Source organism: Podarcis filfolensis, assembly GCF_964270895.1.
Source record: "Podarcis filfolensis genome assembly, chromosome: 10".
Taxonomy (NCBI): domain Eukaryota; kingdom Metazoa; phylum Chordata; class Lepidosauria; order Squamata; family Lacertidae; genus Podarcis; species Podarcis filfolensis.
Genome location: NC_139612.1, coordinates 6,002,370 through 6,021,766, shown reverse-complemented (window position 1 = coordinate 6,021,766; position 19,397 = coordinate 6,002,370). Strand labels below are relative to the sequence as shown.

Genomic DNA, 19,397 nt, shown 5'->3' with positions numbered 1-19,397 from the left:
TGGGAGGCAGGCGCAGTCCCCTCCCTTTTTATTCCTTACCCTAATGAGGGACTGCCACAAAACAAATCTACAACACAACTGAGAGATTTTGTAATAAGGAAGCTAAATGGGCAGTAATATTGCAGGTCGAATAACATGCATGCACCTAAAATACTATTTTAACATACATTCTAGAATAACCATGTTTTAATGTTTTCCTAATTCATGCTTTCCACTTTCCAAACATGAAATGAGTAATTTTTGCTTTTTAAAGGATGCAGATAAAAGGATGAAGGCTCTGAGGGAAAGCTGTGAAGAGCTTCGTAAAGAAACTACACACAGGCGGCAAGAAATCAGAGCACTGAAAGATGATCTTTCTTTAAGACACAAGCGCCTTACTAAGGATCAGAAAGAACTCGAGGAACTATTTCGGAAGCAAGAAGAAATAAAAGTAATTTAAGAATAAATTCATTAGTCTGTGTAGCTGTGCACCACTGTGTGCTCCCAGTTGATACAACTTGAATATTAGTTCTGTACTTTTCCATAAAACCTCAGTCTGTGTAGACTAACGTTTATATTTTTATCACTAGGATGACCTTGTCCGTCTTCAAGCCATTCCTCTTCAGCTCGGAAAGGATATGGACAAAATAAACCGCAGAATGCAGTATGGGTTTCTTTCCTTAATGTTTTTTGTTTGCCCAGTATTATGTATATTTATTGACTTTCTACTCTTCCTCCCAAAGGAGCCCATATTGCTAGCAGCCCAGTGGACAGTCCTATTAAGCCCACTGCTGTTTGCTTGAATTTAAGCCACCTGGCACTTAAACGTCGATCCTAAATATTTGTGTTGGTCTGTTTGCTGGTGTGACAAGCATGGCATCATGGATTGTGATGCTGTGGTTACACAGCGGTAGGTTCTTCCCATCTTTCACATTGGTTTGTTGAACTGGGTCCTCTTCTTCTGGCTTCCACAACATTCATACAGTCATACCTCGGGATGAATACGCTTCGGGTTAGGCAAATTCGGGTTGCGCTCCGTGGTGACCCAGAAGTAATGGAGCACGTTACTTCCTGGTTTCACCGTGCGCGCATGCGCAGACCGTCAAAATGATGTCATGCGCAGAAGCACCGAAACATGACCCGCACACGCGCAGACGCGTGGACACAGGTTGCGTTCGCTTCAGGATGCAAACGAGGCTCCGGAACAGATCCTGTTCGCATCCCGAGGTACCACTGTAATCCAGTCCTGACAAAATCATAGGCAATGGGGAACATGTGACCCTTCAGCTGTTGTTGAACCTTAACTCCCATTAGTCCCTGCCAGCATGGCCAGTGGTTTGGTATGATGGGTATTATAACCCAACAATCTCTAGGTGGCCACGGGTTCCTCATACCTGCCCTAGACTGAAGCTCTTGTTTTAGTGATAGCAGAGATATTCATCTCCATCAAATTGATAATGTAACATATTACATGGGTGCTCACTACAGGCACCTGTATAGTGATGCTGTGCTGCATTACAGCCTCCTGCTGCTATGAAAAATGTTTCTTTTTTCTTTTTCTTTTTCTTTTTTCTGAAGGCATGGCTTGTTTTATCTGGTGCTGTTATTACGTTGTGACTCTGCAGTTAGATGGTGAACAGCTTTAAATCATACTTTTAAAAGCTACAGAAATAACATAGAAATTCTGATATTTCAGGAACGTGATTATTTGAGATTGCATTTTATTTTCCTGCTGCTTTATAGGTATTTGGCCCTTGTTGCCATTAGCTTATCAAGCTTCAAAGCCCTTAGAGGCTAGTATTCTGTGGATCTCCATCAGAGCTTTTGAGATGGACAAAAGGTCTTCAGGGTCCTGTAAAGCTAAACTGATGCACAGCCATCTAAACATATGCTGTCAACTACAACATCAAAGGAAGATGAAGCAAACTTGTTTTCTCCTGCCCTGGAGGGGAGGACTTGAACCCATGGCTACAAGTTTCAAGAAAGGAGATTCCAACTAAACATCAGGAAAAACTTTCTGGCCGTAAGAGCTGTTTGACAGTGCAGCAGTCTCCCTTGCGAGATTGTGGACTCTCCTTCCTTGGAGATTTTTAAGCGGAGGTTGGATGGTCATCTGTCATGGATGCTTTAGCTGAGATTCTTGCATTGCAGGGATTGGACTAAATGACCCTTGGAATGTATAATTTTTCTTAATCAGTTTCTAAAAGTGAAAAGGAGCTGAGTTCTTATTGAAAAGGGTTGTTTTATAATAATAAAAAAATCCTTTCCACCTGCCATATTAGGTACACCTTTTCATAGTAAAAAAGTAATCAATTGGATTAAAAGTGTAAGTGTTTTATCAGCACCTGGGTAGAAAATGTAAGGCCATCAAGACTTTGCTCCTGATTTTATCAGAGCACAGATGAGTAACAACATGGAGCTGTTCAGACTTCCAAGGGACGCTTGTGAGGGGGACATGTGCATCTTCGGGGGCAGGCACAAGGAGTGTGGTGGTTAGGCATAGTCTCTGGATTCCTAGTGTTTGTTTTAAAAATAGTTACATCTCTAGCCCTTGTGAAAACTAATATATGATGTCAAATGTGGAGGCACTATTCTGTTAATTTGTTTTGTAAGAAACTAGCCTGTGGGTTAAACCACAGAGCCTAGGACTTGCCAATCAGAAGGTCGGCAGTTTGAATCCCTGCGACGGAGTGAGCTCCCGTTGCTCGGTCCCTGCTCCTGCCAACCTAGCAGTTCGAAAGCACGTCAAAGTGCAAGTTGATAAATAGGTACCGCTCCGGCGGGAAGGTAAACAGCATTTCCATGCGCTGCTCTGGTTCGCCAGAAGCGGCCTAGTCATGCTGGCCACATGCTGGCTGTACGCCGGCTCCCTCGGCCAATAAAGCGAGATGAGCGCCGCAACCCCAGAGTCGGCTACGACTGGACCTAATGGTCAGGGGTCCCTTTACCTAGCCTTCTCCCACCTTTCAGTGTTTTTAGCCAATGAATGATATCACAACATTGATCGACATTTATGAAAACAAATCTAACCACTCAGATAATGAGAAGTCTAGAGTGACACACCCATTTTCTACAGATTGAACTAGACTCATTTTAAAGCTTTCCCTGGCGAAGTGCTCATCGCCCCATAGAAAACAATTCAGGCATCTGTGATTTTAGTGTAGTTATGATTAGGCAAAAGTTACAAAAAAACAAAACAAAACATTGCAGCAAAAATGGGACTTTTTGGATCTTTCTAACTCAGATATTATTGCGTAGCCCCCAAAGTTATAACTGAGCTTGTAAAAATTAAAGAAGTTGCCCTGCCAATGCAGTTATTTCAGGGTCTGTGTCTGAGAGAGCATGGATTACACTGGCTCTAAACACAGGATCATTTCCATTTTCAAGAGTGGGAGTTAAGATTAATGTAATGCCAACCCAGAAATGTACTCTAGTGTTTATCCTGGGACTTCTTCTTTTTTTAGTGAATGAATGTGGAGGGGGTAGCTGTAATTATTATTATTATTATTATTATTATTATTATTATTATTATTATTAATATTTATTACTTATACCCTGCCCATCTGGCTGGGTTTCCCCAACCACTCTGGGCAGCTTCCAACAGGAGATTAAAAATACATTAAAACATCAGTCATTAAAAAACTTCCCTAAACAGGGCTGTTAAGTTAATTGTAGTAGCAGTGCAATTAATTAAAGACTTAAGGGGTCCAGAAAAAACACTGAAGGTTCCAGCTGAGGGTGGAAAGACACAGTATGGATGCCAGGTCTGTCTGTAGATGAACACCAGGTCTGTCCAGTGAAAAATAACACAGGGATATTCCTAGAACTAGATTCTCAGAGACAGGTCTACCCAAGTCTCATTATTGTTCTGTCACCAGATCTACTAGAAATTTTAGACCAGTTCCCTGTTAGCTATAAATGTTTATTTATTTGGAATATTTACTACTCCCTGCCCCCTGTCACATGAAAGCAGGCAGTGCATTATGGACCTTTAATTGCTTCAACATGGTCTCATGGTTTTGGAAAAGGAATTTGGGTCTAAGTCTTACGTTAATTTTTATTGTGTTTTTACTGGAGTACAACAGGTATAATGGCAGGATGTGAGCAGAGACCTGTTTTGTTACTAATATAAACACCTGCCATTGTCTACAGAGAAACGGAGAAAAGGAGAAAGGCAATGCAGGAAGAAGCACGAGAGATATTTGAGTCCTTAAGAAAAATAGAGGCTAAAAATGACGAGGCGCTAGAAGAAAAGGATGATGTGATGAAAGAGGTGGATGGGAAAAAGGCTTTGCTGGAAAGCAAGGAGCGAGAATTTATCTCTCTTACTAAAATGCATGAAATGAACAAAGAGAATGAAGGAAGTGCCATAGCAGAAAGGTAAGTTTTGCATTCACAGGAGAAATTTGTCTTTCACCACCTGTTTTGCTAGCTAAATTCCACTGGGTTGCTAGGTTGTGTTTCCAAGATGCGTATATGGGAGAAGACTGCTGTTCAGGTATTCCAGTACTAAACTGTACATCGTTTTAAATATCTTATCCCGCACCTTTGAATTGGGCCTGGAAACAAAAAGGGAGCAAATGCTGTTTTTCCAGCTTATTGCTGTAACAAGCAGCTACAGGGAGCCCTGTGGATCTTCAGAAACTTCTCAGTGACTCATAAATCAGCAGATCAGCTTCTTTGTCAGATAATAATATGGTCAAGCAAACTGGTAGATACGGTGAGATGAGCCTAGCAATTTTCTAAAAAATTTCGTGCATCTGGTGAAGTGACCTCAAGCCCAGTGATTTTCAAACTTGCTGTGGGTTAATTCACAGAGCCTAGGGCTTGCCAATCAAAAGGTCGCAGTTCGGATCCCCGCAACGGGGTGAGCTCCTGTTGCTCGGTCCCTGCTCCTGCCAACCTAGCAGTTCAAAAGCATGTCAAAGTGCAAGTAGATAAATAGGTACTGCTCCAGCGGGAAGGTAAACGGTGTTTCCGTGCACTGCTCTGGTTGAGGCTTAGTCATGCTGGCCACATGACCCGGAAGCTGTACGCCGGCTCCCTCGGCCAAGAAAGCTAGATGAGCGCTGCAACCCCAGAGTTGTCCGCAACTGGACCTAATGGTCAGGGGTCCCTTTACCTTAGTTTACCTTCAGGAAACAGTTTCCCATTGCAGATCTATTATAGAATCCCTCTGTGTTGAAGAGGATCTCAAGACTGTTTCTAGGCCACAAGCTCTCAGTAAATATAGAGCAGTGACTAGGTCTGTGCGGGCTTAACTGACATACTTGGAAAACTGGTAATATGCTCTACAATGCACCACATTGCGAAGAAAAAGTGGCAATGATGGGGAAGTTGCCTTTCAGGTAGCCTGTCTGCCATGGATGATCTTCGCATTGAGAGACTCCTTCGGAATCCCAAGGGATCACGTGGCATGGTTGGAAAACATTAATCTCCATAAGGCTGGAAAACATTAATCACCATAAAGCTTTTGGTTTTGTTGCAACAGACTGACATAGCTTCTTTTGTGGAACAAAAAATGCTGTAACGCTGGTAAAGTTGAATCAGTGTCCTTGAAAGTGATTGCTGGTTTCATATTTTGACTGCTGCCCAACAATAGTTTTTTCTCCCGCTGTTCCTAACTGTATTTTTGTTTATTCCTATAAATGTTACATCAAGATGCACTCAGGGCAGCTCACAAGAGTTTAAAATACTTCGCAAAAAAATAACAAAACAAATCACAGCATTATAAATAACAGGAATTCATTGATTTTGTTTATACCTATTCCTTGCCCAGTTTTACTTTTCCTTTCTTTTGTACGTTTTGTTTCCTTTCTGTACACTTCTGTAGGGCTATCTTAGAAATGGGTTCTCGTAACTATATTGTGACAAAGCAAAAACTACAAGACACTTTGAGTCGGATGCAAAGAGAGAGAGAGAAAGATTTCAGGAATTTTAAAAAGATGGAGATGCAATTGAAGATAGCTCAGGAGGGCTTGGAGCAAATCAGATCCTATCATGAGAGAATCCAATTAGAGGTTTGTATGAATAAGTTTGATTAGAGATATTTTTCCTGGTTAAAATTAGCTTGAAAATGTTTCCACAATGCTGTTTTCTCTTTCAGACTGTGCCAGTAATTAATTCGGTTACCTGTTTTAAACATTGGCAAAGAGACATAACTATATTTATTTGGCAGGGAAAGAGACCAAGAATAAACTTTAAGAATTTAACAGATGCTAAAGAAAGAGGAGGTTTGGCCTTACCTAATTTCAAACTGTATCATGAAGCAGCATGTTTAACTTGCTTAAAAGAGTGGATAACATTAAAAAATACTAGATTATTAGACTTGGAACAATTTGACAGAAGATATGGATGGCATTCATATCTGTGGTATGACAAAGTCAATAAAAATAAAGATTTTCTTAATCATTATATAAGTAGGGGTCTGATGGAGGTGTGAAGGAGAACTAAAAGCCTTCTGGAACATAAGACTCCCTTATGGTTATCACCAACGGAGGCCTGTGCACATAAATCAACAAATATGCAACCCGAATGGGCTTTATATAGAGATTTATTGAGCTTTCAGGATGTAAGCTTTAAAAATTCGACAAAATACAAAACTTAGTGGGTAGTTGGTTCCAGTATCATCAGTTAAACAACATCTATAAAAAAAGATTTAAATAATGGATTTGCTAAAGAGGTTGGACATATAGATATGGCTGCCTGGGAAAAGCTTTGGAAAACAGGAATGAAATTTACAGCACGTTATGGCCTAAAAGAAAACTATTACAAGATGATGTATAGATCTAATCCCAAAGAAGCTAGCTCAAAAGTACAAAAATGTATTAAACAAATGTTGGAAATGTAAAGTTTGTTAGGGGTCATTCTATCATATGCGGTGAGCCTGCAGGAAGGCGAAAGGCCTTTTGGGACATGATATAGAATGAAATTAATAAAAGATTTAAAGTGACTTTTCCCAAGAGACTACAATCCTCCCTGTTGGGGAAACTAGACAGTGAAATCCCAAAGAAAGCCTTAATGGTACTTGTACGTGACTACAGCTGCAAGCACTGATAAAAGATATAAATTTAGAACCTTTTAAAGAGCTCTGGAAACCATTTCTAGTCTAAAAAAAAAGTTATTTCCCATATGTGAAGATCCCAGCGGGGTTTGCAGTGTAAGAAAACAGCAAAATATATTAAGAAACATGTTAGAGAGGATGAAATCAGATAAGACAGAACCTTAAATTGTATGTAATTTGAGTTATAAACATGGGTGATGGGTGAGCAATAAGTCACTAGTTTTGTTGAATTGGAATATAATTGTTGAGTCACAAATGTAACTCTATATAGAAAAAAATATATATTGCAAAAAAGAGAAAATGTTTCTACACACAGGATTGTGTGGGCATAGTGTTGTGGCAGCGTTGGAATACTACAATCATTAACACATCCAGGTGACATGGAATTCTAGCACGAAGGCAGCCACAACAACCAAGGGCTTGCTATTCTAAAGAATAACAAACAGCAACAGGAGACCAAAAAAGCAAAAATATTTGTATCAGCAAGCTATGGCAAAAAAGCAAAAAAAATATATCAGCAAGCTACAGCAGTAAAAACTAAAACTCGGGTAACTGAGAATCTGGCTGTGTTTGGCTTTGAAGGTTACTGAATGCTGTATTTAGAGGAAGAATATGTTCCTTTTCAAGATAAATAAAACATCCCGTGATAAATCTGTAGATTCTGCTTTTCACAGTTTCAGATTGTGTCACACACTCCGCCCAGCCTAGATTGTACTGTAGTTTGATGCTGCAACCGTGCAAATTCCTAAAGGCTGATGCACACCAGACTGGAAGGAAACATGAGCCTCCCTTTGTACCCTGGGAGTCAACCCGACCCATGAAGTCCTCAGTCAGGGGTCTGCCCCAGACCCCTCACAGAGGATCCAGAATACACAGAGGAGCCCCCCACCCCCGGCACCTGGCCCAAGTGTGCTTTTGTGTGCCTGGCTGCGTAAAGAGAAGTTCTGTTCGCTCCCACCCCACACTGCTTGCTACTTCAAATTGTGACTTGCGTGTTGGGACCCCACAGCCACCCCCTCATTGGGAAATAACTCACACAAGGACACGGATATTAGGTTTATGTTATTGGGCAAATTTGGCCACAACTTTATTGAATTACAGAATGTGAGCGATATTGGCTTAGGCATTGATTGGACCCGACTATATCTGACTCCAGCCCACTGCGCAGGAAGTCCGGTAAGGGTAAACCACTGGTAGGGGGAGCCCTGTCAATGCGTACCAACTCGAGCTCCCCCTGGTGTTCCCGTCGGGGTCGTGTCATGACCCTAGCCCCCGACCAGGCTTTGGGCAGGATCAACACCCCCGGATTCCTTTAATGGAATACCCTTAAGCATGGAGGGGCAGGTGATGGCCACACCTCCCCCCCACAAGGTCAAACAATGCCTAGCCACAACCCTAACAAAGTTGTGATGGTTGCTATGAGGTAGGCAAAAACCAAATGGCCAGTGGAAAAATTCCTACCAGGCCCCTTGGACAACCAAGGCGACCAACCGAGGTCCATAGCAAGGCCAGTGCCTAACCTGCAAAATAGGGAGGGAGGGCAGGTGATTGAGGAAGCGAGCCAAAGATGAAGTCCTCTGGCCCGCTCCTAGGTTTAAAGGTTCCTGGCCACGCCCCCCAGGCCAGCGGATTGGCTGGCCGGCTCTGATGTGGCTGGGATCCCCCAGGCAACGGGGGACCAAGTCCCCCGCCCCCAGTGGGAAGTGGGTGGCCACGCGGTCCACCGCAACTCCTCCCCACTGGGAAGTGGAGCAGATTTCTCAAGAAGTATGTTGGGGAGGTGGGAACCTGGACTTCCCAGGAAACTTGAGATCTACTGTTTAATAGTTAGAAAAGCCTACATAATTTAGAAAAGAGTTACTATCTTCGCTGGTGACATGGGCCAATCAATAACCTGAAAACCTTAGAGATGCCAAGCTGAGGAAATTATCCATGCTATCAAGGACTGGTGCACATTAAACACTCTAAATGTTAATCCATATGTTAGGCCTTGAAAAATAGAGTTATAATGTAAAACTTTTTTATGTAGTCTAACCAGATAACTCCAGATATTTATGGAGGCTTGGCATAAGGTTGACCGAGAAGCCAAGAGGGCAGAATGCAGAGGGGAAAGAGCCAGGCCTTATTGTGAGGGTAACATACAGGAAACTACACAAAACTGACGGCTTTGCTGATTAATTCTTACAGTAATGTTACAACTGCGTCACTAGGTGTGTTTTTTTTAAAGGAACTCTAACAAAGCATATGAAAATGCTCCCCCTCCCCACCACACCAATCCCTTGGATGCTATGGCAATGTTCTACCCAGTTGCATATAATCTTGTGGGAAGTATTGTATGAATAAGCATTCACAGAATCAGGAAACAGGTTGTGACAGAAGCACTTCCTACAAACCAGTTATTTCACAAGAGCATCGTGCCAGATTCCCTTGTGAAACTGCTTACTGTGCAGTTGTGCCTTTTCCCAGCAACGTGTCAATCCAAGGCAGACAGGGCAACAGGGGTAAAGTGTATTGTGTGGGTCAGTAACATTTTGGGCTATATGATCCTGCTGCAGTTAAGCTAAAAGAACCAACCGCAACATTATCAGTAGACATGGAATAACGGAGGAGTGTTGAAATAGTAGCTTTTACAAGACCTCCATATTTCTTCTATCATGCCTTCCGCTCAGTTGTGTAAAGTAACCCAGGAGCTGACAGGCATTTAAAAATTATACTGGAAAGCTTTGCTTAACTGTCTAACAGTCTGAAGTTGTTAGGAAAATTGCCCATCTGTAAATATTTCTGTGCATGCAAACTGATGGGCATTCATAGATAGCAAGTTCCAAAAAATACGTATTAGGGCAATCATATTTTTAAAAGTGCCTTAAGTACAATGATGCCGTGATGTTGCAAGTTGATAAGCTGGCATCACCATAACATGAAAATGCTAGTCTGGCAGCAGCATCCAAAACTGATACACAATACAGAAATAGGCAGAGAAAGGGTGTGGCATGTTTAGGACACCTAGAACCCACGTCAAAAGGTATTTCAGCCACCACAGTACAAATTATGCCAACACACATCTGCATGACTAAGTTTGCTTACAATAGCAGCCTATCATCATTATATATCATATGTTAGCACTGTGATTATTATGGATCAGGTGGTTATTACAGATCAGTTGGCACTTGTGTGTCTTGATATGGAATCCCACTGAGCTTAACATGTCTACATGGTTCCAGGTTGCAGCTGTAATACCTACATCAACTGCTGTGATGGTTGTTTTTCTAGCATCCTTTAGCAAGCCATTTAACAAACTTTAAAAAAAACCCATGTTCTGCAGTTGGAATGTGTACCTACATTCCTAAATCTTAATCTTTAATTCAGTCAATGTTTAAGGAAGATGCTAAGTACTGTCTATGTTAAAATACCACTGTTTCCTTCTTTTGCATACGTTAACTGTCTCAGGTTTCCCTTTTTTAGCTAGATGCTGTTCCAAAAGATGATGGGACACTACTAGAAAGACGAAGGGAGCTCCAGAGGGAAGTAGAAATGATTAAGAGAAATCTGGCCCAAGAGGTATGTTATTACCATGACCCTTATTTTATGTTTTTCTAGTTCTTTTCCATTCTACAAGATTTAAGATACAAGTCCTGCAAAACTCTGTGTCCGTTTAAAACAGGGGTTGTCAATCTGGTCCCTACCGCCCACTAGTGGGCATTTCAGGATTCTAGATGGGTGGTTCTATGGCACAAGCTGAATCTTCCTTCTATTGAGCACTGGTGGGCGGTAAGAAAATTTTACCATCAAGAAAGATGCATTAGTGGGTGGTAGGTATAAAAAGGTTGACTACCCGTGGTTTATAAGCTCTAATACTGTCATAAATAGCCATTAAATGGGTAAAAATGTTTTAGTACACAGATTGCTGAGGTCACAGTGCATGATCATCAAAAGAATGTTGTATGTGTAGTCATTGTGTGTGCCGCTACAAACAGTTGTAGTTCAGGCATTGTATCAGACTCCTTTTCTTCTTTCAGCTGTATGAAAGCATCCAGTGATCTCTTTTTGGCATCTTTGTGATAAACGAGATATAGAAGAAAACTATTGAAATGAAGGAAAAAAACACCCTTTTATTCAGTTAAATCTTCATACATGCATAAGGAATCTAGTCAAGCAACCTTCAACAATTCTACAGTTTTAGCCATTCACCCACTCTGCTTCCAGCCTGTGGAGTGTTGTAGTTTAAATTTGTGTATTCCTGAGTTTGGATGAGTTTTTATCCAGTTCATTTTGCCTTCAAGTGCACAATGCTTTACAGTGCAATGCTGTAGGGGGGGAAACTTATAGAAATGAAATATAGAGTAACAGGAGCATTGCACCATTAATAAGCATGGAGTTTGTAAATTTTCTGCTTATGTAATTTCCAAACATCTCCTCACTGAGCTGGTGGAATAGTGGCAGCTTTCTCCATTGACATCTATGACCGGTGCAATTTCTTTACCCTCTCTAAGGAGATTTGAAGAGAACACAGACTGCCAGGGTTTCCTTACACCCTTTAGAGAATGATACTAGCCAGAGTAGGTATAGGAGTAAAACGAAGTTTATCAGAACTGGCAGGATTGCTGTTTAGGAGTGCAAGGGGGCAGCTTACAACTGGCATAGCTGCTTACACTAGCAAATAGGGCAGGTGTAGTTGTTGCTTTTTGGTGTTGAGTCCTAGATTTGAAAACCTCTCTCCGTGCGTCATTTCTTTGTAAAAAAAGTTTGTTTACTGGTTATTAGGTTAAATGTTGTACTAGTTGCAAAGGTGAGATTCAGTGTGGTGTATTGAATAGAAATTCAGATCAGGGAGGCTCATTTACGGAGTCTGATCCTTCCAATATTAATTGCTCAAGTGGTGCCAGCTGTCTAGATAGATACCTGTTTTACTATTTTCCAGTTTGTGATGAAAGCATGCATTGGACTTCAAAGGTGCTTCTTCTCAGCGCACATCAGCTGTACTAGCTGTCGGAACTAGCTGGACACTGAGGAGTGGGCAGTAGGACAAGGGGGTAGGGTTGGAGGCGGACTTGTAATAAGGGACCAGTGATCTGGGGGAGCTTGTGACAGCCAGGACTGGAGTCCGAGTCAGGACTGGAGAGGGAAGAACAAGTGCAGGAGGAGTGAGAAAAAGGTCAGGCTGGTCAAGGGTTGCCTTTTCCTAACTTGTAAGTGTACTTTTGACAATAAAGACTCAATTCCTCACTCTGGCCATTCCTTGCCCGACGGCGCCATGGCACTAGCTCAGCCAATTCCAGCCAAGGGCTTACCTGCCCCCAGGGGGGCCAACTTGAATAAAATATCTGGGGGCCCAAATAAGCGCCGTCCCACATAATTGATCACAGAACGGCACATGCACACCACTTCAGTGGCAATGCCCATTAACTGGGGGGGAGGCAGCCCCTTTAAATATTTTATTGGGGGGCCCAAAGGACCCCGGCCCCTAGGAGTTGGCTCCTAGACCTGCCCCACACCCGATGTCCCCATCCCCCATAACATTAAAATGGCCTTTGGTGTTTTCAATCTAGAAAACATCAACAGATGCTGAAGTACGAATGCTTGAGCAGTGTATTGCTGAAGAAGACCAACTATTTAAGGCCCAGGAACACTACAGAGAGGAAGTAGACAACTTGATACGTTTGACTCAGATCAAGGCTGATGAGAGGGAGCAAAAATCAAAGGATTTTTTAAAATCCCAGGTAAGAGGAATCCAACAGATGACTAGTTTGATACATCCAATATTAGTACCTGCCTGGAATTGCTAGAGGCCTGTCGTCGTCAGCTTTTATTTGCCGCTTCTAGCGTCAATACTTGAAGAATTAGAAAATGGCACAAAACACACTTTCAAATCCAAACCACTGGCAAGGCTATATTTACCTGTGATACAATTATTCTTCTTCCCCTTCTGCACCCACATCCCATGGGAAGTCACAAGAATTAGGACTGCGTTGTGAAGCTGGGTAAGTTGATTTTTCTTCCAGTGCCTGCTCCTACCGAGATGTTGCTGGTTTGAATGGGTGTTATTTGTTAGTGGGGTTTGCACTTTGTGGGTGGGAAATACCTTTTTGAAGAAATGGCATACTTATGAGTAGTCTTTGTCTACGTCTTTTTTCAGAAATGCCTTTGCATCGCTTCCAATTACCAGTCTGTTCACTACTATTTCTGTTGCAGGTACGGCTGCATAATGTTAAAGCAGATATAAAAACAAAAGACTTTGAAGTAAGGGAACATATGAAAAAGCAAAAAGCAATTCAGAGACAGTAAGGAAATTTTGGCAAAGGATTTGATGAAGCGCCTTCTATAGCAGGAGATAGTTAATGCATTAAAACAAGTAACATCTTTCCCTGTGATATTTTTGGTTTGTAGAATGAAAGAATTTGCTAAAATGTATGACATTGTGCGACATGAGAGAAACAAACTGGTCAACCTTTTGCATTGTGCTCGCCAAAAAACAAATGAAATTAAAGAGAGAGTCAAAATGCTAGATAATGAAAAGGAAATCTTAAGGACCAATGCTGTGATTAAAGAGAGGTGAGCACCCACTTAATAATTTATCCGAAGGACAATCATCCTTGTTGTGCTCTAGAACTGGCTTTTATTTCTCACTATGTGGCAAATTATCATTTCTATTTTTATATTTGTTACCTTATTTCATTCTTGATGTCATACAGAAACAAACTTATGTGCATGTGTCAATTTCTGGATTAAGTGCTGCAGGCACAAACCATACACATTTAAAAGGCAAGCGGTGAATTTTTTTGTAGGAAACAATTAGGGCTAGAGGCGCCAGCTTGCGAAGGTCATTGGGGGTGGCAATGTCGTGATGCCCTGGCATTGCGTGTGTGAGCTTTGTGCCTTCCTCGTACCTACGGGACCGCCTCTCCCGGTATGCCCCATGGAGGACCGTAAGGTCCATAAATAGCAGCACCCTAGTGATCTCAGGCCCTAAGGAAGTTAGACTAGCTTCAACCAGAGCCAGGGCCTTCTCAACACTGGCTCCGGCCTGGTGGAACGCTCTGCCTCATGAGACCAGGGCCCTGCAGGATCTGATTTCTTTCCGCAGGGCCTGTAAGACAGAGTTGTTCCGCCTGGCCTTTGGCTTGGAGCCAATTTGATTTTCTCCTCCTGTGATGTGGCTGCATTTTAATGTTTCAATATTTTAATGTATTTTAATTTGTTTTTAAGTTGTATTCATTCAACTTGTTTTTATTATTGCTTGTTAGCTGCCCTGAGCCTGGCCTTTGCTGGGGAGGGTGGGGTATAAATAAAAATTATTATTATTATTATTATTATTATTATTATTATTCCTGCCTAAGCCAGCCAGTCTGGGAGTTGCCTAAGTCTGGATTCAACCTCATGTTTTTTATGCTGCGTGTAGGCCTCTGATGAATAACCCATAAATAAACACAATAAATACAATTCATCTTCTCTCAAATTAGCTGACTATTATTCATTATACATGTTTATTTTATTTCTACATGTTTTATTTCATTTCCCAATCGTCTATTGGTAGGGAAGATGAGTTTGTAGAAATTTCAGATAAATACTGCTAAAAATAATAATAATGCTTAATATTAATATAATGTTCAGTCTTTCACATATGCTACATAAGTAATCCTCAAGAAATCAGGACTGATTGTGCAGTCTACGGTCATCTAAAAATGTAACTCTGTTTCATTCTCCTTTTTATCTTCATTTATTTTCCTTCCATTCAGAAAATTGCAAAAATACCAAATGAAACATGCAAGTAACATTTCAGTCAAAGACAGCATACAGTGTGATGTTTGCAAAGTTCATCAAACACTCGTGGAGATGAAAGAAAAACGAGAGCAGCAGCTGATGGACGTTGAAAGACTCACCAATTTGCTCACTCGTATCGAGGATGAAATGGTTCAGTTGCGAAAGAAATATGAAAAGGCCGTCCAGCTTCGAAATGAGAGGTAGGGAGCACAGCAAACTTCAAACACTTTGTAGGTTTGGTAGTATTTCATTTGAATGATAACTTCTTTTGTGGTTATTAATATTGTGCACATGGAAGCAATTAAAAACAGACTCTTGAAATAAAAATTGTCCACTCCAAAAATATGGTTCAAAAGCTTTACTAACAGAACTTGTTCTAAAACACACTCAAAACAATAATACTACATCCAAATAGTTGCACAATATCATGTGCTTGTCCAAGCACAGGTACAGCATCTTAGAAATATTGAACTACACTAAATTAGAGCTGAAAGCAGCTCTGTCTCTCCCACAGCCTGCATTCCAGCCCGAGACTGTATTATCGTAGAAAGAGAATAATTAGCACACATCCTTCTTTCTTTCAGCAAAATAGAGATTTGCAACTGAATACCCTTCTCATGTGATCTATGTTAAAAACATGACAGAGTTGCAGAGATACATCAACAGCTAATAATTAACTTGTTAGGCACTCAGAGAGCTTACTTGGCTTCAGTGGAATTTTCCAATTATAAACCTTGAGCAATACACATACGGAGTTATTTTCCATTTCAATGTACAATTAAACAGTTATACTTAACATCTTGCAGGTTGCTGGAAGTGTAATTTGTTCATTTCTCAGTCCTCTGTTCCTAATTAGTTTGCCTTCTTATTTTGCTTGTAAGACTAAAATTTTGAATTGTCCTTTGACTATATTGCTGAAAGCACTGAGGCAGTCATTATGGAGCTCCAAACCAAGACAGATACTCAAAAATAATAAGCTGAAATTAGTATCCTCCTTCCTCTTCCTTCTTATCACTAACCTAGTTTAGGCCTCAGTCCTTTTCTCTCTCCCATCTTCTTCCCAGCACACCTTGCTCAAGAAGACACTCTTTGCCTGTCACCTCACACCCAGTTACCCTGGCAACCTTCTGTCTGCCCAGGCCCAAAATTTATCTTAGATGGGCCATCAACCCCTTTTGTCATGTTAACAGGTGAGGCATAGGCTTGGAAAGGAAGCTTAGCCTGTACTTTTCCAATGACCTCCAATGTTCCCTCCAATAACCCAAATAATCAAGATCCAACCATTTATTAACATCTAGGGTTTAGGGGTCCCCCCCTAATCTGTAACAAGCACCATGCTTCCTGGATGGACAGGTGAATAAATTATGTACTTTACAACCTGCCTATTAAGTCTTCACTTTGGGTTCCTTGTAGCGGAGTTCTGCTCATAGAGCGTGAAGAAGAAGTGTGCATTTTTTACGAAAAAATAAATATTCAGGAAATGATGAGTCGAAATGGTGATACTGAGATTAATGTGATGGATGAAAAGATCCGCTTTCTAAAGCTGAAGCTCACGGAGAAAAAGAGGCAGATTGAGTTGTCCCTGAGAACATTGCCTCTGAAAAGAGGTCTGGATGCAGATCTGGTCGTCCTGCAGATTCAGGTAGGTGCGACAGGAAATATTACCTTTCCATAACCGGATTTCTTATTTTAAGGAGAGAGGAAAGAAAGCCAGGACTATGGAGATGTGAAGTCACTGCAGGCACCTGTAGTTGGCCTGTAGTGGAGAACTTTCCATTTTACAATACTCCTAAATGGCATTAGACCTGATGCAGGAGGCTCCTGGGCCTAAAAAATAAGGTCTTAGGATGCTCAAGCGGTAAGCTGGGAGACAGGACTAGGCAGTTGGCAATACAATTTTGCACACCTGGAAGTGATGGTGCATGATGACAGCTATGTCAGTGTGTAGAATGGGGTTATCTAGCAATGGACCACCTGCTGCACTGCTGGCCTGCTGCTGTTACACAAATTAAAGCCCCAAGTCTGCTATGGGGAAAAGATGTTCCATGATGATGTGCGGCTGCTTCCATTTATTCCAGGGGGTAAAATGGCTACCCCTATGGACTCATGGGCATATACAGTGTCCCTGGAAAGGAAGAGGCCAAGGCAAATAGGAGTGGGTGAAGCACCTCATGGGGCTTTGGTGGTGCCATAGCAAGGAAGGACTTGTTGAGATCTCCCATCACCACCAGACCACCAAAGAAGCAGGTCGATGGGTCAACTGTTAGCCACCCTTTCATTGCAAGAATCGGAACATCCTTCCCTTTATGTCTAGGCTTATTAATTTCAGTGCTGGAAATAGCAGTGTACAATATTTTAAGATGACTACGGAAGCCCCTGCTATGTGCTGAGCAGGCGCTAACAGCTACTATCCAAAGACACTCACCTGTGGTTATAAGCCTCAGATAATGTGGGGATGCACAGTTGTCATAAAGTGACAGGGAGGGATATGAGGGAGGTTCCTTTACTCTTAGGGGTATTATGTCCTTTCTTCCTGAGATAACTTAACTTTTGATTTTAAGAGCAAACAGCAGCACCCCCCTGTCCTCATAACAGTTTCTGTCCATTCTTATTTGGACATTTGCACTTTTGACATGTGGCTGCTATTATGTTCACAGTAGAATAACACTGAGTTACAGCTCTGGGCGCCACTCATTTTGAGAAATTAGTTTCTCCACATCCCCCGAGGAATGCATAAACATTTTGGACAGCCAGAAAAATGACTGAAAAAATTAGGCTGGTTGGAGGGGGAAGAATCGCACTCAACAATTTGGATACCCAGATGAACAGATTTGCATGAGCTAGGGAGGGTAAATGGCAGGATAGTTGCTCTCTTGGGGACGTTCATTCCTGTCATGGAATCAAGGCAGCTTCTGCGAGGGCAGCAGAAGTAGCAGGATCAGGACCAGCTGCATATTTCAGGAAGCTCTGGGAGGCAGGCGGGTAAAGGACCAAATTTGTCTTATTATTTTGCTCGTCCATTGTTTGCATTGTTTCTTTTAGGAGAAAAGGTGGGCTAGAAATTTGATAAGCCAATCAGCAGGACAGCTGAGAAGGCAGGGTAGACTGGAGACAAATATCTCACATGCCTCAGGGTCAGGAGAGGCTGTGTTGTTGGCAAGAGGGGTGAATGGCTGAAATTCATATGTTGATTCAAAAGCTAAGTATTTGGTTGCAGTTTCTAGCTACATTTGTAAGTATGGTTACAGAGCAAGGCCATAACATTAAACACAACTTAGGTCAGTCACACTGAACACAGTGAGACTTCCTGCTGAAAGATACACAGTATGTGTTTACAAAGCCAGTACAACAATATGGTCGCTACGGATAGTGAAAAACATCTTCAGGGTTAGATGGCATTTTGATAAAGCCTTTGCACAATGCATTGTGGTTTTCCTGTGCTGTGCTATAACTTGTTATGGAACTGGTGAGTTTCCGCTCTCATCAACCACAGTAGGGAGGAGCCTTTAGTATAAAGATTTTTACTTCATATACAGCACCACAACCAAGCCCAGGCTTGCGACTAGCATTTAATAATAGCCAAAGTGGCCAGTGGCGTAGCGTGGGGGGTGCAGGGGGGGGCTGGCCGCACCGGGCGCAACATCTGGGGGGGGCGTTCGCACTCGCAGCTCTCTAGTGGAAGAGACTCGAGTGCTAAAATCCACGGGTTAGGGGGCGCAAATTACTTGCCTTGCCCCGGGTGCTGACAACCCACGCTACGCCACTGAAAGTGACAAAACAAGCAACTAGCACATTTCATGCTACTTATCTGGACATTTAAGAGAGCAGACAAGTGACCAATGTAAATCGTTCGGAGAAGACTTGCTGAAGAGTATCCCGGAAAGTTCTCCCATTACAAAATGGCAGGAGGCCTGTATAAGTGTCACGCCAAGGGGTGTTGTGGGCTCTGCAGAGTCCTGCCCTACATCCTCAGAGTGGTGCTGTCGTGAATATACACTCAATAGCTTGTCCACACATAGACCAAGGCTAGTGTAAAATTAGCCAGCACTGCAGCAAGGAACCACCGAAGGGGGAGCACCTAAATTCTAAATTCACACTTTACAAAATAATACACAAACCAAATCACAGCCATCATTTGAAATTCACATTTCTCTGAATTTTGCAATGCAAAGTAATGGTGCATAAAACTCTATACAGTAGTGAAAGTAACCTACAAAAATGCATTATATCAGGGGAAATTGCTTTGCCAAAATGTGCCTTTTAAGATAAATTTGCATTAAAATGCTGGGCTTTAAAAAATAAATTGCTAACTGATGTGGGAATGTGGAGAACTGAATTTAAGAGTGGAAAAACTAGAAACCGAGAGAAACCAAAATGGTGGGATTTGTCCATCCCTCATCCCTACTTGTACAGCAATGGCTCATGGTAGATCGTATAAAGAAAGGGGTACATTTTGTATAGTGCTGAGCTGCCTACATGACTGCTCAAGGGAACACTCCCTGCATCCTGTTATTTATGAGGTACGGTGGTGGTTTTGTTTTAAAAAAAAAATTCATTTCAGAGCACACACGCTGATGTTCTGGTGCTGATTAACAAG

General features: G+C 41.9%; 1 protein-coding gene across 1 annotated transcript in view; it reads left to right on the top strand.

Annotated features, from left to right (window-relative positions):
* CCDC146 (coiled-coil domain containing 146) overlaps window positions 1–19,397 on the top strand; it is a 63,882-nt gene that overhangs the window by 39,802 nt on the left and 4,683 nt on the right. Inside the window, exons 7-16 of the mRNA XM_083575033.1 lie at window positions 254–430; window positions 570–643; window positions 4,132–4,359; window positions 5,813–5,999; window positions 10,505–10,600; window positions 12,589–12,759; window positions 13,232–13,320; window positions 13,427–13,591; window positions 14,776–15,000; window positions 16,214–16,442. Coding sequence (XP_083431159.1) covers window positions 254–430; window positions 570–643; window positions 4,132–4,359; window positions 5,813–5,999; window positions 10,505–10,600; window positions 12,589–12,759; window positions 13,232–13,320; window positions 13,427–13,591; window positions 14,776–15,000; window positions 16,214–16,442 — 1,641 coding nt within the window. The remainder of the gene's footprint in view (window positions 1–253; window positions 431–569; window positions 644–4,131; window positions 4,360–5,812; window positions 6,000–10,504; window positions 10,601–12,588; window positions 12,760–13,231; window positions 13,321–13,426; window positions 13,592–14,775; window positions 15,001–16,213; window positions 16,443–19,397) is intronic.